The 18,794-nt window shown below is 40.5% G+C and overlaps 2 protein-coding genes across 7 annotated transcripts in view; both read right to left on the bottom strand.

Annotated features, from left to right (window-relative positions):
• Nucleotides 1-556: 556 nt before the first annotated feature.
• cyb5r3 (cytochrome b5 reductase 3) lies at nucleotides 557-5,531 on the bottom strand. The gene is made up of 9 exons (XM_079334823.1): nucleotides 5,374-5,531; nucleotides 4,971-5,096; nucleotides 4,783-4,855; nucleotides 3,798-3,904; nucleotides 3,586-3,715; nucleotides 3,418-3,501; nucleotides 2,458-2,543; nucleotides 2,270-2,369; nucleotides 557-1,224 (listed from the first exon to the last, which is right to left on the bottom strand). The coding sequence occupies exons 1-9, from the start codon at nucleotides 5,392-5,394 to the stop codon at nucleotides 1,052-1,054; spliced, it is 900 nt and encodes a 299-aa protein (XP_079190949.1). The 5' UTR covers nucleotides 5,395-5,531; the 3' UTR covers nucleotides 557-1,051.
• Nucleotides 5,532-6,428: 897 nt separating this feature from the next.
• Nucleotides 6,429-18,794, bottom strand: part of syt1a (synaptotagmin Ia) — a 139,608-nt gene continuing 127,242 nt past the window's right edge. For all 6 annotated transcript variants that reach the window (XM_079334818.1, XM_079334817.1, XM_079334822.1 and 3 more), the window contains 2 exons: nucleotides 13,269-13,402; nucleotides 6,429-10,364 (listed from right to left, as the gene is read on the bottom strand). In XM_079334818.1, coding sequence (XP_079190944.1) covers nucleotides 10,158-10,364; nucleotides 13,269-13,402 — 341 coding nt within the window. In that variant the 3' untranslated portion in view covers nucleotides 6,429-10,157. The remainder of the gene's footprint in view (nucleotides 10,365-13,268; nucleotides 13,403-18,794) is intronic.

Below are 18,794 nucleotides of genomic sequence, written 5' to 3'. Positions count from 1 at the left end.
TCCAAGTCTTACTGTCGTTGCCCACGTGAGCGTTGAAGTCCCCCAGTAAAACAATTGAGTCCCCAGTCGGAGCACCGTCCAGCACCCCTCCCAGGGACTCAAGGAAGGCTGTGTACTCCACACTGCTGTTCGGGCCGTAAGGCCGAGACAACAGTGAGAGACCTGTCAACTACCCGGAGGCGTAGGGACGCGACCCTCTCGTTCACTGGGGTGAACGCCAACACCTGGCGGCTGAGCTGAGGGGGCTAAGAGCAAGCCCACAACCAGCCCGCCGCCTCTCACCGCGGGCAACTCCAGAGAAGTGAAGAGTCCAGTCCCTCTCGAGGAGCTGGGTTCCAGAGCCCAAGCAGTGCGTGGAGGTGAGCCCGACTATATCTAGCCAGTACCTCTCAGCCTCCTTCTTCCCCCCCCCCCCCCCAGTGAGGTGACGTTCCATGTCCCAAAGGCCAGAGGATGCATCCGGGGATCGGGTCGCTGAGGCCCCCGCCGTCGACTGCCGCCCGATCCACAATGTTAAACAGCAACAATGCAATTCAGTAATAAAGATCAAAGCAAGTTATGATCAAAATTCTTTATGTGCATATTATAATAATGATAATAAAAGAAAAAAAGCTTTGCATGTGTTAAGGCACTCAGGAAACGAAGACAGAGACATCGACTCCTCTGCTAGTGGAGACAAACTGAGGCCTCAGCGGGGACGGCAGGGTTTGTTTGCAACAGCTTCTGAATCATTTTTGTGTTTTCAAGCGAACAATCAGAACACGTCTCCATTATTCCTCTTAGAACTCCCTGAACTTTTTTTTTTTTTTTAAAAGCTCAAACATCCTGCTACACTTCCCGATCACACAGACACCCATTGGTCCTTGCTATGATTCTCCTGCACACAAATATCAGGGCGTAAATAGTATAGAAGTGGCTTGTCTAATAGAAGTAGACATAGTGCAAACCCCACTGTGACTGTACAAGTGCGTTCATGTTTCAGGGCAGAGTAAATAATAACTGAACCTCCCCAACTCTCCCTAACCTCCGTTCTTTGGTGCGGGCCTGGCGTCTAGAAGGCGAACCTCTGACCGGCGGCGTGTCCCACTTTGTCCAGGTTCGGGATGCAGGCGAACTGGATCATAGGAGGAGGTCCACACATGAGGATGAGGGTGTCATCACCCGCAGGTGGCAGGTGTTCCCTCACCATGTCTTCGTTGATGAAGCCTTGGCTGTACTCCCAGTCTGAAACATGCAACGTGCGACAAACCTTTAATACAACTCAGACAACCAAAGATGTCGACTGGCTTCTAACCTGTAGCTCTTCATTCACTCGTCTACATGTATTTAATGTGGTTTTAAACTGACAGTCGAAGGGTTAAATGTGACTCGTCTGCAGCCTCCTAAAACGCTGAATGAAACCATCACATGACTCTCCTCCCAAAGTGGCCTCCTTTTCTTATCAGTTACATGATTATCTGAAGACACAGTACGGAGAGGCGACCACGCCCACAGAGCTCCGACTTGCAAAACTAAAAACCCTCGCTCTCCTTCCTCTTTAACACTCGAACTACCAAGGCAGTCATTTTGACTGTTTTTAAAATTTGAAACGTCATAACTTGGTTTGAAAAGAACCTACGTACCAATAGGACCCTGATTTTTCCTAAATGTGTGTATATTTCATTCTAACATTGTTTTATCATTAAAATTTCAAAACACAAATGAGATGAGTAAAACTACCTAGAACTACCATAGGCTGTCAAATTGACTGCTTGCTTTTCACAGAGGGGTGTAATTTTCCAGCCCTTTTTCCTGCTCTGTTGCTGTTTGTTCTTTATGCCCTGTGAAGCTAAAACCTAGTTATAGTTTTACTCTAACCCCAAGAGAGACAAAAATGAAAGTAGAAAGAGAATGACAGCTATGGAGGCTTTAGCCTTGCTTCAGAGCCTTGATGAGGAAGATTGCGATAGAGGAGCAGGTTCAGAGAGTGATGTCTCTTGGTGTAAATAAATAAAACACTCAATCATTATTATTCATTTAATGCCCTGATGTGTATTTACCTATTCCACCAATTAATTCTTAGATCTTTTTATTGAAAATCCAAATTATATAGAAATTGTGTTCGAGCAGTCCAAATGACTGCCAATGGTAGTTCTAGTAGTTGCGGAATTCTGGTAGACATAGTGCAAACCCCACTGTGACTGTACGAGTGTGTTCATGTGTTCAAAAAACAAAAAAAACAGTGCAAATATAATTGGCAGTGCAAACATGTGAAGGTGAGGACGCGTACCTGCAGGCGCTCTGTCCACAGTGAACCACAGCTTAAAGCGCTCCGGGTTGTTCACCTGGATCTCCTCCAACTCCGGTCTCAGCAGGATGTCTTTCTCAGTCTGTGACAGGAAACGTTTTTTTTAGCGCCGCTCTGGTTTCATTTCTGCTTCATTGTACACACAGACGTGTTTGGGATGAAAAACTGACCTGGTTGGCAAAAAGCAGGTAACACACGGTGGTGTCCTGAGGGTCCTTCATCACGGCAGAGATCAGCTGCAGCATGGGAGTGATTCCTGTGTGAAGACAGGGTTTAGGACTTCTTTTCATCGTTAAGACATGAGTGAAGTCATGTGGCTGACAGTGTGCAGACAACAGACGTCTGTTTGTTCTGTCGTTTTGTGTGCCGACGTGTCAGCTGAGTACAGACTCATTCATAATCAACGGTTGATAGTACTGAAGTAAGAGTCTACTTGTAAATCTAAAACCTTGATGTCGGACAGATCCTCTGAGATCTCATTAATTAATTAGTTTCTTTTCTCTTCATGCACACAGTCTCTTTAGATCATTCATCGTCATGTCAGTGAAGAACACTCATGAACACACGGTTACTAGTAATGACCTGCATACTGACACAGAGTGACATAACAAACATAAACATGCGTAGATGCACACTAATAAAAAGATTTGACATTTTCAGTCATTTTCAATCATCATTCCTAAGTTGATGCGAGGACTCGAAATTGAAATGTCATTTTTACGGTGAAAAAAAAAAAAAGTCAGGCAGCGATCTCAGGACCTATAAAGATACTACAATATGAACGCTTAAAGATACATAAAAACTTACCCAACGTTTATACACACAAACTACTACACAAACATGCTCTCTAACAAACAAACGACACAAACACTCATTTCTACGTCACACTAATCTGCTTCTTAAGGAGTGTCTGCGGGTTTTCTTTGATCAGATACCTCGACACTAACCAAACAACACAACCCGAGCCCCTCCCACTTCAAACCAGTGAAACCAGCACAGCGAAAGCTGCTTTATTTTTAAGGACTGCTGGAGGTGTGGAAGCGGATCATCACAAAACGTTTTCACCAAACATCCCCGCTTTACAGACCAAAGTGATGGTTCAGCGAGAGGTGTGAAGACTCTCCTCTTACCCGTCCCGCCAGCGATCATGCCCACATGTTTGGCCGTCTTGATCTCAGCTGGAGCCTTCTTTTCGGGCTGAATGGCAAAGATGCCTGCGGAGAGAAGAGCACGACATCAGAAGCTCTAGTAGTATCATAAAGCCTCCTCCATGAAGAACTCTGGGTTATTTATCCCACCTCTGCCTTTGTAAACGAGGAGGCCGCTCGGTCCTCTGAAGTCGATGGTGTCGTTGATCCTGAGGCTCTCCAGGTACTGACTCATCTTCCCACCTTCGGGGAACTTAGGATGGACATCTTTGAAGTAAATCTGAAGAGAAATAAAGAAGGGTCAGAAACGAACAAGAAGAGGTCTGTAACAGCACAGGAACCTTTTTTCCTCGACTTCGTACCTTCACCACCAGATCGACATAGCCTTTGTCATCGTCGCTGGATACGGGCGTGTATGGACGGACCACAAGTTTCCCATCTATTTTTGCAGACAAATAAATGTGCTGCCCTGAAAAGAAAACAAAAAAAGATATCAATCCTTACTTTACTTTTTTACCTTATCTTTTTTTCCCCACAAAGCAGCACTTGAGACAAGGCCAAAGACGCAAAAGTAAAAAAAAATCATTATCAAGATATCAATCATCACAGTTTTAATGTCAACAGCAACAAATGTTTCATTTCTACAATCATTAACTACCAACTGTTTCATTCACTTCCTGCTGAACGAAATCTGACTCGAGCTTTCGAAATGTGCCGAGTCACTCCATTTATTTTCTCTTATTATGATAATAATGTAAACGTGTTTGTGTTTTCAGCCAGTAGGAGGGACTCACACACATCTGAATCTATATTTCTCACAAAGGCTCATGTGCATGATTCATATTTAACCTTTACTTCAAAATAATGTACGAGTATCTTTATGTTCGTGTTTTAAACTTCTAATCAGAACAAGCTCTTCACCTCACATCTATTATTTTTGTTTCTGGGCATCACGTGTTTAGATTTGGTTTTATACGTCTCCGTTCACATCAGCCACTGTTCTTTGTCAGGTTATCACACTGTACTCTGACCTCTTTATTAGTTTGATTAGGTGAGGTTTTTAATGACAATTAACACACTAAGTCTGAGCTGCAACTTCAAGAGTTTCATATTTCAAGTCATGCCGACTCTCCATCGCTCCTTCCCAGAGTTGAATCACAAACATTAAACTAATGCAGAGCCGCTGGTCTGTTTTGGCAGACTGATGCATTCTTGGAATAATTTTGCAGGATAATTGACTTTCTTTTAATCAACCGTGGACTGGAAAACATGTGAACAGTTTCCACTTTAAGTGACAACCTTTGTGTGTGTGTGTTTTGAATTTATGACCACAAAAAGAGGACTCACCAATGGGGAGACCTAAGACATGTTCAGTAGAGGGCAGTGCAAAACGAAACTTCCTTGTGTCGTGGCTGACAATCTGTAACAAACAAGAGAGGAGATCAGCTTTGAAGAGGCATGTAAATACAGACACGTGAACGCATCTTCATTTGTAAACAGAGAAACAGATGATGATGATGATGATGAAGTGGTACCTCTTTGTCCAGCAGCCGCAGTGCATACTTAATGTTGGGGTCTTCCAAGGTGATTGCGGGTCTCCTCTTTGGGAACAGAAGTCTGAAGATCAGGTTGATGATGCTGTCAACGCCGCCTCTGATCAGCTGTGATTAAAACACTCAGATTAGCACCAGCTAACGTTAGCATGCACCATGTGACTATCTGAAAACACAGTTGGGCGTTGTCTATCTTCAGTCAAGTCATTTAGCTTAATCCACAACAGAAGAAGTGAGTCACAGTTATTTCTGTGGGCAGGCCTGACAGCTCCAAACTCCACTGGATCAGGAAAAGTAACTATAAGCTAGTGTTAGCGAGGCTAACGGAGACAAAATAGAGCAATAAAAAATGACGTCTGGCATCTTTTCATCAATATATACTCACACCAATGATGTAGGAGAGCATTTTCAGGGAATTCAGACAACAGCAAGGTCGTTTGGTCGATGCAGAAAGCAGCGCACGATGAATTTACTGCTTGTACTGCAAAGATACAACGCTACAGTCTGTTAGTTAGCTAGAGGGACACATCCGGTCGTGCCCTTCAAAATAAGAATTTTAATAGTTTTAAACTACTTTTTAAGATTGAATATATTATTAAGAGTTCATAATAATGTATGACTTTACGTCAAAATAGATATCTCCGTCCAAACATTTGTTTCTCATGACACACCTTACTGTACATTTATTTTAATTCCACTTAACATTTCAAGCGCATGTTCAACACAACGACTAACGCAAGCCAACTTGACCAATTTGAAATGTAGGATTACACGTCACTTCCTCTGAATTTCATAATAAAACTTTCACAATATAAAATGATTTTTTTTAAATGTAAGGTCACAGCTTTTACACTGAGTTTACTCACAGGTAGCAAAAGTTAAAGTTAACTTTGAACTTGAACAAATTCAAATTCAAATTTCTAAAGGTGTATTTAACCTTGGGAATACATTACACAATACATCTTTAGGTATAAATGTCTCACCAGGACCTTCAAACTCAGAAACCCATATGAGTCTTGTTGAGGAGCGGAAACCTGAATCTTTAAATAAAGATCAAGTGTTTATCATCAGCTGAGCCTTTACATTCATGTTTCATTACATATCTGCTGGTAGATTCAATCCTCTGGCTTTAGTAGACATACAGTAACTGTGCTCGTTGATGTCATACATTTTGACTGCTGTGCTCCTTTTTGTCCTGTAGATGGCAGTATTGACTTAGTAAACACGCTTGATAATGAGTCAAAGACAATTCAGAGGAAGCATCAACATGAGTTAAATTTGTCATACAAGCCATGCACAAAGACACTTTTATATGTGATGTGATGTCTGTAAGGGAAGTGAGTCATTAACAACTAATGATAAGTGAAGAGTTGTATTTGAAGGCATCTGTTTTGTTACTTTGATAGTAGTTGAAAAGAATGACATGATAAGCTTTCTGTATCAACAGGAAATAAAACATTTTTATTGATCATTTGTGTATATGAAGTTATATAACAACAGTCAGAAAACTCCACAGAGTGAATCACTACACAAAGTGAAACAAAACTGTAAAACACCTTGTCAAAAATGAAGGTATACACAGCAAATATAACTGTCAGCGGCTCGCTGTCACCGCGAGCGATATGGCAGGAAAAAACACCCCAAACAGTTCTACAAGATTACAGAGAAAATTTCCACACACAAAATACTCAAGCAGGCAGTTGATATACACAAAGGCAACTAGGATCTTTCTACAGCATCAGATTCTAATACTTTACACAGCTTTGTTTTGAGAGGGTCAGAGTGGCTTTTTTTTTTTACAGCGCCACTGGAGAGAATCTTGTCACACAGAAAGCTCAAGGAGGTTTTTTTTTTAATTTTTTACAAGGGGAGAATTTAAGTTTGATTATTTGTGTATGCTTTTGGGGGAAAACTGCAATAAGAGGAGCATTGCTTTGTGTGAAGGTAATGGCTTTTGCGTCGCGGTGTTTCCACACACCTCACAGGCTGCAATGCTGACCCAAAACAGAACTTCCCAATACACATTTGTGTCATCATTCTGTTTGATCAGATAATTTCCTTTAACACAATCCTTTAGTATTAATATTACATGTCTCTCCCTTTGAAATGTGCTTTGTTTCCCTCATTGATATCTGAAGCTGTTCTGGAATTCATGAATCTACAAATGTCTAACATGTCAAATCAAAGAATCTCCTGGTTGAACGGGGGATTTGGGAATTCAGCTGTAGTGAAGTATATTCAGTGACGTTTGAATGTTATCCGACAGGGGAGGTTTTACCCCGAAGGGTTGAGAAATTAATTTATCATAGTTTAACAACTGAACAACAGAAAGTGCAAAGTACATCTAATCTCACGGTTAAAGTAATAGACACCAACACAGTCCATACTGTACATTCAGAGTTTTCATTTCAAATATAAAAGGGTTTTTGTGAATCGAAAGGACAGTCAATAAATAAAAAAAAAATGTAAATGAAATAGAGTATTAGATAAATAGGTGAAAGATATTAAGATATTTGTGGCTGGATAATCTTTATATTCCTTTATTCTCGATATACATTTTTGACACGATTATGTAAATATATACACAGCATTTTAAGGGGATATTTGAATGCAGAATCAAGATTGATATTCAACTAATACTCCCTGAAACTTCTGATGCTGGAACTGTGTGCAACAAGAGAAAATGAACCCGCGAAAAAAGGGAGGGAACCCTAAACGGAGGTCGACAGGTTTTTCAAGCTCCAACCTGTACACTGAATCTACGTGTGCTGTGTCCTAACCGAGAAAACGTCTCTCTCTGGACTTTGAACCATCCTCAAAGGTTAGAATCGTTTCTTTCCAAGGGGCAACGCCACCCACGTCAACACTATGGGATGAACATACAAGTATTGCACAGTGCTCAACAAAATGCTGTGTGAAGCCACCCGCTCGCGCTTCATTGAATTTTTTTTTTCTCAAGTTGCCGTTAGCAGTCGTGAAGACGCCGTGCGCTCTCTCTCGTTCTCTGCGTGTAGAAGGGAAAATGGCATTAAAACGCTACGACGTCACTACAGAACAAACTGGTTTGGCTACCTACTGATAAGTCTACATCTCTAAGCACACACGGCAGTAGCTTTTTCATATTAGTGCTATCAACTACACAATAACATTGAAAACATTTAGAAAGTCCTCCTGAAGCTAGCATCGAGTATATGCAAGAGGTTCCTCCAAGATTAGAGACTTCATGGTGTTCATGGATTAAAACTTATTCCTCTTCTAATTGGACCCGTAGTAAAGGACATGATGGACTAATAGCCTTCGCAGACCATTAACTTTACGGTTTTTACGCATTCTCTTGGTGTAGTCCTGTGCCAACAAGGAAACAAAACTGATGTAACTGCTGTTGGCTGATTTGTCATCGTTGTGTTTTCTTTAAGTCGATCAAGCAGGCAGATTTCTGTCTCCCCCTGCACGTGTCCTGAAGTGAAGCAAGCCAACAATTGTCCCAAAAAAATTCCCCGCCAAAGAAGTAAACAAGCTTAAGTTTAGTTTAAAGACATCCAGTGCAAAAACAGCCGCCACATAAAAGTTAAAATTGGCAGTAAAACATGGCTAGCTCTATTGTCACTGTGAGAAGGCAACACAAAGCAAAGACTGCGATTCAGGGCACCACTGCAGCCAGAGACATTGTTCCCGATAAACCAAAGCTACAACCACTAGCAAGTGGGAGTGTGCATGAAGGGAGGGGCTCTACACAAGTCGCCTCCCTGGAAATGGCAGTGTTTAGAAACTCGCTTCGCCTTGTCAATGTAACCACAAACATTGACCCAAAACATCGCTCTTGATTTTGCTTTCTTCTTCTCTGATTGAAGGCAAGGGGAGCGTTTCAGAAGAGACAGCCCCTGGTGTCAGTAGATTTCCCACCCTGCCCCAGCGTTTAGTAAAGATAGTAAAAAAAATCATGCAGTTTACTAAAAATAGTCGAGACGCTGACCTGCTCTAAAAAATAGTCCTCTTAAAAGCCAGAGTCACGACTCCTTTTTGTCTTTTGTTTTTTTTATCGATCGGACCCTGGCTGAAATGTAATTTACTCCCAACAACGACAAGGCTGTTAAAAGTAAGCAGGTAACAAAATATCGTTGCTTAAAGACACAATGGCTACAGCTTGGTGCTTTTTTCGCAGGGACTCTGATTTTGAAGGGCTGAGGAAGGACTCTTTTTGTTGTTTTTTTTGTTTGTTTTTTTAGAGGCAATGTTTTCCATTTTTGGAAAAAGAGAACGCGCCAATGTAACAGGAACCTAGTTCACTTAGAAGACACTGCCAAATATGGAGAACTGAAATGCTAACTGGCTTTCATTAACTTTCTTTTTTTTTTTGTAACAGTGTGCTGACAAACAGGTAATCTGCTTGAGACAAAAGTACAAAAAGTTGTAAGAAATCATGTGCTTGTATAATTTCCAGCAGCATCCTTTTTCTCTCACAGCCATAGTAGTTAACGGCCTTTGATTTGGAGTTTTGTGTGTATAACATCATCTGTTTGTGATTTTCTGAATGACCCTCTGCTGAACTTAAAGCCAGACTTTGTCCTTTACAATATTTGAGTATGTTTCCACTAGTGTCTTACAGGTTGGAATTCTTTTCTTCTGGAATGCAATAAGGTAATAAGGTAGACTTTTTAAATCCTGGGATATATAATATTGGCTTTCCTCTATATCTGCATTTACATAATTTAAAATAGAACATCTTATTAAAAACATCAAGATATACACAGATTAGGAAACGGGTAACAACATACAAACACATAAACTAGAAATCATTTTTGTCTGCATACTTATATATACAACTGTGGTACAATAAATTCTTTCAGTCATGCGCTATCCATACAGATCATATTGCTTAAAAGAAGGGGACGCATTTGGTCGGGGCAGTTAAGGGCACAGAGATGGTAAACAAACAAATTAGAGATCAACAGAGAACAAAAAGCGAGAAAAAAAGGGAACCTGATAGAACAAAGCAGAGTGGGATGTAGAGGGGAGCTTAAACAATTAGCATTGATTGAGATTTTAAGAAGCTGAAGGGGCAGGGTAACGTGAGTGGGAGGGGCTTACATGGATGGACCCATATATCACTGAGGTATTTACACATACTGGCTAAAGAGTACTACAAGGCAGGCGCTGAAAGGGCCCTGCCTATTTCTTGGTGGAGAGCTGAGCATCCACCTCCTCCTCAGGCTTCAGAACGTGCCACTGGGCGATGGGTCTCCTGGGGTTGGCCAGCATGTCGGACCAGTGGCGCAGCTCCGTCCCCGAGCTGTTGAGGCCCACAAAGACCTTGCCGATGGCATCGTTCTTGCCGATCTTGTCATAGTCCAGAACAGTTATAACAACCTGCACTTTCTGTAGAAGGGAAAAAAGTAGGACAGAGAAAAGAGTGTAGCTGTAAATCAGGGTGTCATCAGCATAGAGACGGATAATGCTCATCTCTTAGCAGCTGTGGTTCTACTCTTCTGTTTGTGTTAACTTTACTCTTGCTGTGTCTTTTAAAGCACTTTGTAAATTCAGGTTTTATTAGTGCTACATAAAAAATAAAATTGTCTTCAAGCAAAATGTAGCTTCTCTGCAACAAAGTATAAAAGAAACCAACAAATAAAGTGATGAAAGTGGAATTTTGTCACAAAAAATACAGTCTCCTAGCCACTCACTTCTACTACTTCTAGATAATCTTTGTCAACAAGATTTAACCAATTTTTTTTTCTTTGGTGCTACTTTGTTTATGAGTAGCATTTCCAGGTAAGGTCCACTGTCTATAAGAGATTTCATTGTTTGACTCAATAAAGTCATGCTAACGTTACAGTTTTTCTATTCTATTTCAAACAAACTACAAATTCTAATAAGAATACAAGCCATAAATTTCAACTCCTGTACAATAGAAACATTTATGCATGCTTTATAAAATACTGCTTGGTCATAACTGTATGCGTTTCAGACATGCGGAGAACGAGGGGCGTCTGCAGACATTAATGTTAATTAACAGTAACTGACATATCAGACCATGCCGCCGTTATTTTCAGAGCCAAACACGGCAGAATGTTTGATGACTCAGAGGTCTAAAACTCATCCTCGGCATGTGTTTATTCACAAGGACACTGCAAAGAGGAGTGACCTGGGCATCCATCTCCACCAAAGAATATGTATTAGAGCACACTGAGGCCTGATTAAGTTTCGATCCACTGGAACACAGAGACAGAGTCCCACCACCTGCATGAGCTGCGGAGCTACTGTAATAAAAGGCTGTGCCTAATAACCCATGTAATTCAACGCTGACTAAGGTGAATAAGGTTCACAGCTGGCCCCTTAGGGTTAGTTGGTTTGAAAACGTACGCTTTGTCTTCAAAAAGCAAATTGAATTAGAGCTTTCTTCACAGAGGCTCTTTTGTTAATCATCACTGAGCGGTGTTTTGATGTTCTGTGGTTCTTGCTAATAATCACAGTCTGGAAAATTACTAAAATAACAGCTTTATTCTTAGGAAACAAGCTCATTAACTTATAACAGGTTTACCAATCTGTCTGGCACTACTTCATATCATCTCTGACTGTCGAGCTGTCAGTGCATAAATAAGCTCCGTTTGCAAGTCTGTTAAAAGAAAACCTTGAGGAAGCTGTTTGACTCACACGAGAACCTCAAATTCATGCGTTTACATTTATGTGTTGTAACGTTAAAGAGAAGAAAATGTCTTTAAATACAAGCTCTACGATGCTAACCCTTTCTGTTTTTCTTTTTAGCTTTTATGCTACGTTAGGATAACTAAGTCCAGACTTCATACATTCATCAATTTCATATTCACATTGCCTTTAAAATATACCTTTTTTATAGTCCACATGTAAGACCTTCCTGAACAGTTTGGAAAAAAGCTTAACTGGAAGAAGTTTAAATTTCTGAAAGACGGCATATAACCACCGAAATACTTCTGTCAATAAATAAGTAACTTGAATTGTCCCTCCGAGTTTGTAAACTGGGACAAAGACAGTAGTCCAATTAAATTAAATGAATCGACTTAACTGTGTATTCAAACATACTGACTGAAAACTGCGAAGTAAATTGTATGTGTTCTAGGGAGGATTTCAAACTTCACACAACAGTAATACATCTCCTGTTAATGTAGGATTGAGACCAATTAAAAGCACTGTTCGTCATTCTCATACAATCTCTGAAACAATTAAAATCTTTAGATTGATTACACAAAGAGTCAGAAGGTCAAGTTTTTTCCTGAATGCTCCAAACGCCTCTGCAGATGAAGCCGTTTAATTTGCAGCTTTTAATAAGCATCCTGCAGACGTTAAATGTCTTGCAAATCGATAACACATTTAAACCTTCATTTTCCTTCACTACATCGTGAGGCAGGGGTAATATAGTGGTGTAATTAAAATTCACAACGGCTCTATAATAAGTGTCTTTATTTAAAATCAGATGTAGCCAGAGGCCCGAAGAGCTGTCATCGTTATTAACAGCTTAAATAGTTCATTAGTTTTTTAAGGAGATTATTTGACGTTTAACTGATCGATCTCTGACAAATTAAGTCATTTGAGAATCTTTTTGATACTCGCAGTGTTCAATATGCCTAATCGATGAAAAGCTTATGATTGAATCAGTCATGCTACATTTAATGAACAACCTGGTTCTTGGAGAGGAGATAAGACATGTCAACGTATTGAACACAGAGGGATCCGCAGCGCCACATCAGGACGCGATTTGGATTTGGTTGATTGGGATCAAATAGAATCGAGGCACATGGAACTAAAGTCTGTGATTTGTGGGCTGTGACAGACTGAATCAATTCGACTCACTTACTGTCCTGCCTGAAGTGATAATGTTCCTATGGGTTACAGCCTGTCATTGAAAGAAAATAAACATGCCTTCCTCCGTTTGTGTCTGATGTACTGTAGGTGTTTCTGTGTACACTTTAGTCATGATGTGCATGCTGATCATCGGAAACTATGCAACAAATAGCACTGGGATCCCTGAAACAGACAATAACATGTACAACAGATATCAACTTAGCAATTGGCTTGTCAAAATGTGGAACCAAGGCTGATTTAAACTCAAGTGCTTTTGATTATGCAGTGTTGATGAAAAGCCTCTAAACGGATTATTTGGTAAATGAGGTTCCACTTTCCCACTGTTAGTCTGCAACAAGCATTTGCTGGTTCTTACAGTACATTTGTCCCTACAGTAAGGCATCAATATGTTGTCATTTTAAATCAAAGATATCTGATAAACTCTGGAAAGGGAGGATATTGTACCTGGATTTGTTCAAATGGGACTTCAAAGCTAAAGGACTCGTTGTAGTAAGGGTTGAGGGTGTTCTTTTTGATTGTCGTCTTCTTCTTCTTCAGCCTTTTGCCATTTTGCATCAGGTGGATCTTTGCATACGGATCTAAAGAGAAGAAAAAAAAAAGAACATATGACACTTGTTTATATATCTTTTTTGGTTCTTTCACAAATATTGCTGCTTGCTTGTTTCTTCTTGACCACTTCTGAATTAAACTCAGTAAGCTTGATTGGCATGAATGTGTCAATATTGCCAACTAATTTCATAGCAAAGAAAACCATATTAACGGTATTGAATGGCAACGAGTCATAATTGGATAAATATCTCAAAAATAACTAAAATATACTTCAATTTAAAAACAACAGAAAAAGGTTGGGATGTGATGTCAAAACCTTGATTTTTTTAATTGACCTCCATTGACAACCTTGAGGATTTAATGGAGATTTAATGTCAGTACTTCACAACAGCCCAATGTTGGGATTTGATCTTGATCCAACTTTCAACTCAATGTCATATGTCTTTAAATAAGAGCAGCAGCGTACTGACCAGCATCGGATGCATTTCAGTTAAGAGCCTTCATCACGCTGCTGCTCTACTCAGATTTAAAGACGTTAAAGGACATTGAGTGTGCTGACTTTACTACCTTCCTGAGGTTAAAAATGGCCACCAGAGTCTTTGTGTGTTTACATCCCTATTTTAACCTTCCCCATTCAAGAGGCTCATTTTCATCTGTCCGAATTCCATCTCAAGTAGCACCCAAGTGCTTTGCTTTGTCCGTCCTCATCCCCACTCTGGCAATCAGCTGGAGTGTGTGTCTGGAAATGGCAAACCACCCATTGCTTTCATTTATCATTTGGAGCTACTTCTCCTGATTTGTTTACAATCACCAATTTGTCATTACATCTGAATTGGAGAAGATTTGCTTGTTTGGGTTTGAGAAAAATCGAGACAAGAGAGCTGGCAGTAACTTCCATTTCAATTGGTGGAATAAATTGAGGCCTTTTTTTTGCCTTTTATCGCGCCATTAGAGGGGCCAGGTGAGGGTTTCATGTTGAAATAGATCCTAATGAGTCCAAAATATAGGCAGTGAAAGAATATAACAAGATCCACTGTGATTTACAAAGCCACACAAACATTCATAATGACCGTCGTGAACAGGATATGTACCCTTTCTTTTCATCCACATTTATCCTGTTTGTACAATCTCTTGCTGCAGCGAGTTCATGCTTATTAACTTGGAAAGGGAAATAAATGGAGGACCACTTGCAGGCATTACAGAAATGACATAATAAACATCTATTCACCATTACTTTGGGACATTGTTTGCCATTTGGCAGTCATGCCTCAGATGATTTATCACTGCTCAAAAACTCAAAAAAAGGTTAAACGTGAACTAGTATGCAGTCAATTTTCAGAATTTATTCAGGCTCTGAAGGCCTCTGAAACCAAATCTGTAATTTAGTATTCCCATCATTGTAGGGACTATGACTAACACACCCTTGTGTTTTAACATGTTTTGAGGACTCTAATGTAAAACTAAAACGTCCACCAGATTGTTGTAATTCTTGTTCCACATGCAAATTTCACTAAATGACAGTTTATGATCGCCACCAACAATCATGACTACTACAGGTTTAATATAAATTTAAAAAATGCTTTGGGTCATTTATTTAGTTAAGACAACACGCTGCTTCAGAAGAACAAAAACAAACAACAAAATAATCTCAGAGATGCTAATGAGGCAGCCGTCTGCCTGAGGCTAACACTAGCTTCCTTAACTCATGAAGCATAGAGTGTTGCATCAGAATAAATAAAGAGTTTTGATCTTATAAATAGCTGTTGATACACAGCTTGCTTTGGTAATCTGAGTTATCTCTGGGTCCCATATGCCAGAGTTTCATGTGCTTTGTAGTTTGCTGAAAAATATCTGTTGGAGTTTGAGCATTGTTGGATTTCCAACAAGGCAAACACTGGACAAGCTCGGCTCCCTTAATCTTTCATCCAATTTAGGAGGATAAGGACTTGATTGCAGACTGGCAGACCCATCCAGGACAGCTGACATAAATATAGAGAGAAAACCACACAGAGTAAGAGGGGGAAAAGCAGAGAGAATAAATAGATGACAGAGACATAAGAGAAAAGGTAACAGGCTCCAAATGGAGTGGGTGTCCATTATTGCTCTCCTGCTGAGAGGAGCTGGAGTGCTGGGATGAGACAAACAGCGAATGGTTGTGTCTCTGTGTGTAACACTTTGTGAAGGAAAATAGAACATCCAAAAATACATCTCAATGAGGAACCACTCATCTCAAGCCACACCATCAAAAGTTTTTTAGAAGGCTTCATCATTTTCAATATTCACAAAACAAAGCTTTACAATTATTTAATTACTCTTAATGCACTTTGAGAACTTCTACTATTTCAGCCTTTAATGTTTCCCTATCCTCGTGGGGACATATACTAACACTCACTCTTGTTTGGGACTGTTACCAAAACACACTTCTGTTGGTAAAAAATTTTTTTTAAGGACTTTTACTGACACTGATTTTTTAGATTTAATGTTTAAATGTATGCTTCCTGATCTGAAACTCAGTCTGCTGCTGACTACGTCTATAGCCACATTAATGGGCTTAACTCTGAAAAAGAATTAAAAGTGGTATATACAGTATGTGATTCAGAGCATTATCTTGAAAACTGGGGCTTTATTTCTTTTATTTAGCAGATTGCTAGCTAATTTATATAAACGTAGACTACTTAAGCTTCTTATTACTGTTTTTAAAGACAACACTTTCAGTCAACTTGAAGACTAAGTTATGGACGCTAACCTTATTTCAACAAGCACGGTTGTCTGCAGTGGCTAAGCTAATTATGTGTTAACATGATTCCAAACAGTGAACACAGCTCTACATACAGAAATAGTGCAACAGCAACATGTCCTGTTTACTCCTCTGTTGGTAACTGCATGTTCCTGAAAAAGCACACAACCCCATCTGAGCGGTATTATGAAAGATTACCCATTCTCAGGATGAAAAAAACAACAACACACCTGCGGTGCCACATCAGCGCTATCCAGGCGCCACTTATCTCTCTGTCCAACAGATGAGTTTGGCTTTATTGGGTTTGGGGAAGCTCACTGTACCTCATATCCGGCCCATTTTACTGTCTTATCCCAGACGGGCGTAATCTCCCCCATTTCATGGATGAATGCCAGCGCTTCAGATGCAAGTGTGCTTCTGTGCATATGTGTACAGCACAGAAGCTTGCCTTCGTTATCCCACAGGTTACTCATCTGAGTCCTGGATATTGGCCATCGCTTTATGAGGCGACGCACTATCAGCGGTCCTTACATTTCCCTTAGGAAGCCAGAAGCAGGTTTCTGGATAACAGTTGAGCTCAATGATGAGTTCAGCAGAGCCACTAAAGCTGTCTAATTTTCAAGTGGTTACTTACAGTTTGATTTTTAAGCTGCGAAACATTGCCAGCTGAGACTCCCCTGGACTATTTTGGTGACGATCTCACAGTTAAAAACTTGACTGTGGAACAGATTTGCCAAAGAAAAATTACATTTCCTGCTCAAACATGTCCATGTTCATGGAGTGTGGCTGCTTCAGGGGGCTCGCAGAGATGTGCCAAATGAACACCAATACAGGCAGGGTTAAATATAGCCTGGCTGTCATCTTAGCTTTCTTCACATCATTTTGGATTTGCCATGGTGGGTGCGTCTGGGGGTGACTGTCGGTTTAGTTTTACACACTGAGATCACTGCCGAATGACACACATACCACACGAACACAAGCGCTCACACTGGAACTTGGCTGAAATCTCCTCTTCAAGATATGCAGGAAATCTTTATGATGTCTCATTATGTAAATTAAGATTCTTTATCATCTAAAACCATGCTACTTCTTATCTACTTCTTATTATCCACGTCTTCTTTGGATATCACATCAAAGTAAACTCTGCAAGGCAAAGACATCGACAAATTAATTTCCATTTTATTGTCTTCGGGCCTGTTCATCCCTTTGGCCGGTTTCTTTACTGACTGGGAGAAAACCTCTCAGTCCAGTGGAACTAAACAAATAACTCCTCCTCCCGCCAACATGGTGAGCTGGAGCATTGGGTCGGGGCAGCTTCATTACCGCAGAGACGGCGCCTGTGTGCTTTGATAACCTCCCTCACTGTGGGCCATTACCTGGTGATATGTCGCCTCACTGTCCTCTGGGAAGTCTTCAGTGGTACAAAGAGGGTGGGAGAAAACTGTTTTGCAGCAACGGCCTTTATAAAGTTGCTTGTCCTCGTTCTTACAGACACTTAGCCTTTGTGTCTGACACACACACACACTTCTGAGTCTGACTCACTTTAATGATGCACCATGCCAGGAAACACTCCAGTACCTTGAAGTACTGTAAAACACACTTTTTTAAACGAACAATAAGCACAATCCTTATTCTTTTTCAGCATAAAAAAAGCAAGGTACACTCTTGGATGACTCTACTTCTTGTTGCTTCAACAGGTAGAGCTACTTTAGCCTGCAGAGTTCACCGCCCATTGAAGTTTCAAGCTTAAATTAAACATAGTGAATATCTCTTGTAGCTACACATTATTCTGGAGTCTGTTAAAGCAGAGAGGGGAATAACTTGTTTGCGATGAGGCTGGGATATTTTGAGACGACAGCTTAAGCACACGTTGCTCGGCACATCAAAGCACTTCAGTAACAGCAATCCTGAAAGGCGACGGAAAACATCTGCACGTTTTTTTAAGAAAAGATTACAATTTCAAATCATTTTTTTTTTTCGGAACAAACGGCACAGAGGAACATTTGGAGGGATGCTTCATGAGGAGACAATCAAAAGAATTATTTCTGATTATACATTGGTTAATGAAAATACCCACATCTTCCTCTGTGAGCCATAATTAGGCATGGTAAACAGGATGACAATAGAGGAGAAGGCTGATCCCAGGCCATCAATTACATGTCCTCCTCCTTAAGCTCTGGCTGAGCCGCCCTGTGGATGGAGGCTAATTATTGTTATTACAGACCTGCCCATTATTTCATCCATCTGCTACACTTTAAAGCCCACACTCCCAGAGTGGAAAAGAAAGCTGCAACTAACCAAAATCCACCTACGAATCAGAGTGTATTCTGGTTGTGTGTAATTACAGCAATGCACTGGGCTATTAATGTATGCTAATAATTCACCCTGAGACCCACAGACCAGTGCACACAGATAAAACATGCTCCAATTAAACGTGACATACAGTGTGTGGTGTCAAACTGTCCGCTTTAACGCTCTCTCCTCTCTCTGTTAGAGAGAAACCTGGGCTCCAAAGAAAGCTCATTCACACCCTTCTCATTCTGGCCGCTCGATGTGGCTAACAACCCAAAATGTTGAAACTCCCACGATGCAAATGGGCACAGGTGAGAGCTAACGCCAGTAGCATAAATTGGCAGCAGGGGAGGGTTTTTTTCCCTCTGCCAAATGGCTTTGTGTGGTCTGAT

Source organism: Symphodus melops (genome assembly GCF_947650265.1).
Source record: "Symphodus melops genome assembly, chromosome: 22".
NCBI lineage: Eukaryota > Metazoa > Chordata > Actinopteri > Labriformes > Labridae > Symphodus > Symphodus melops.
This window is presented reverse-complemented; position numbering and strand designations above follow the sequence as displayed.

What these genes read in the sequence shown, in the direction of transcription:
- cyb5r3 (XM_079334823.1), bottom strand. Translation starts at nt 5,394, where the DNA reads ATGCTCTCCTACATCATTGGT. An exon ending in TGCTCTCCTACATCATTGGT is followed by an intron (nt 5,097 to 5,373) that starts GTGAGTATATAT and finishes TTTTAATCACAG; the next exon opens with CTGATCAGAGGCGGCGTTGA. An exon ending in TGTGGACAGAGCGCCTGCAG is followed by an intron (nt 1,225 to 2,269) that starts GTACGCGTCCTC and finishes TGCATGTTTCAG; the next exon opens with ACTGGGAGTACAGCCAAGGC.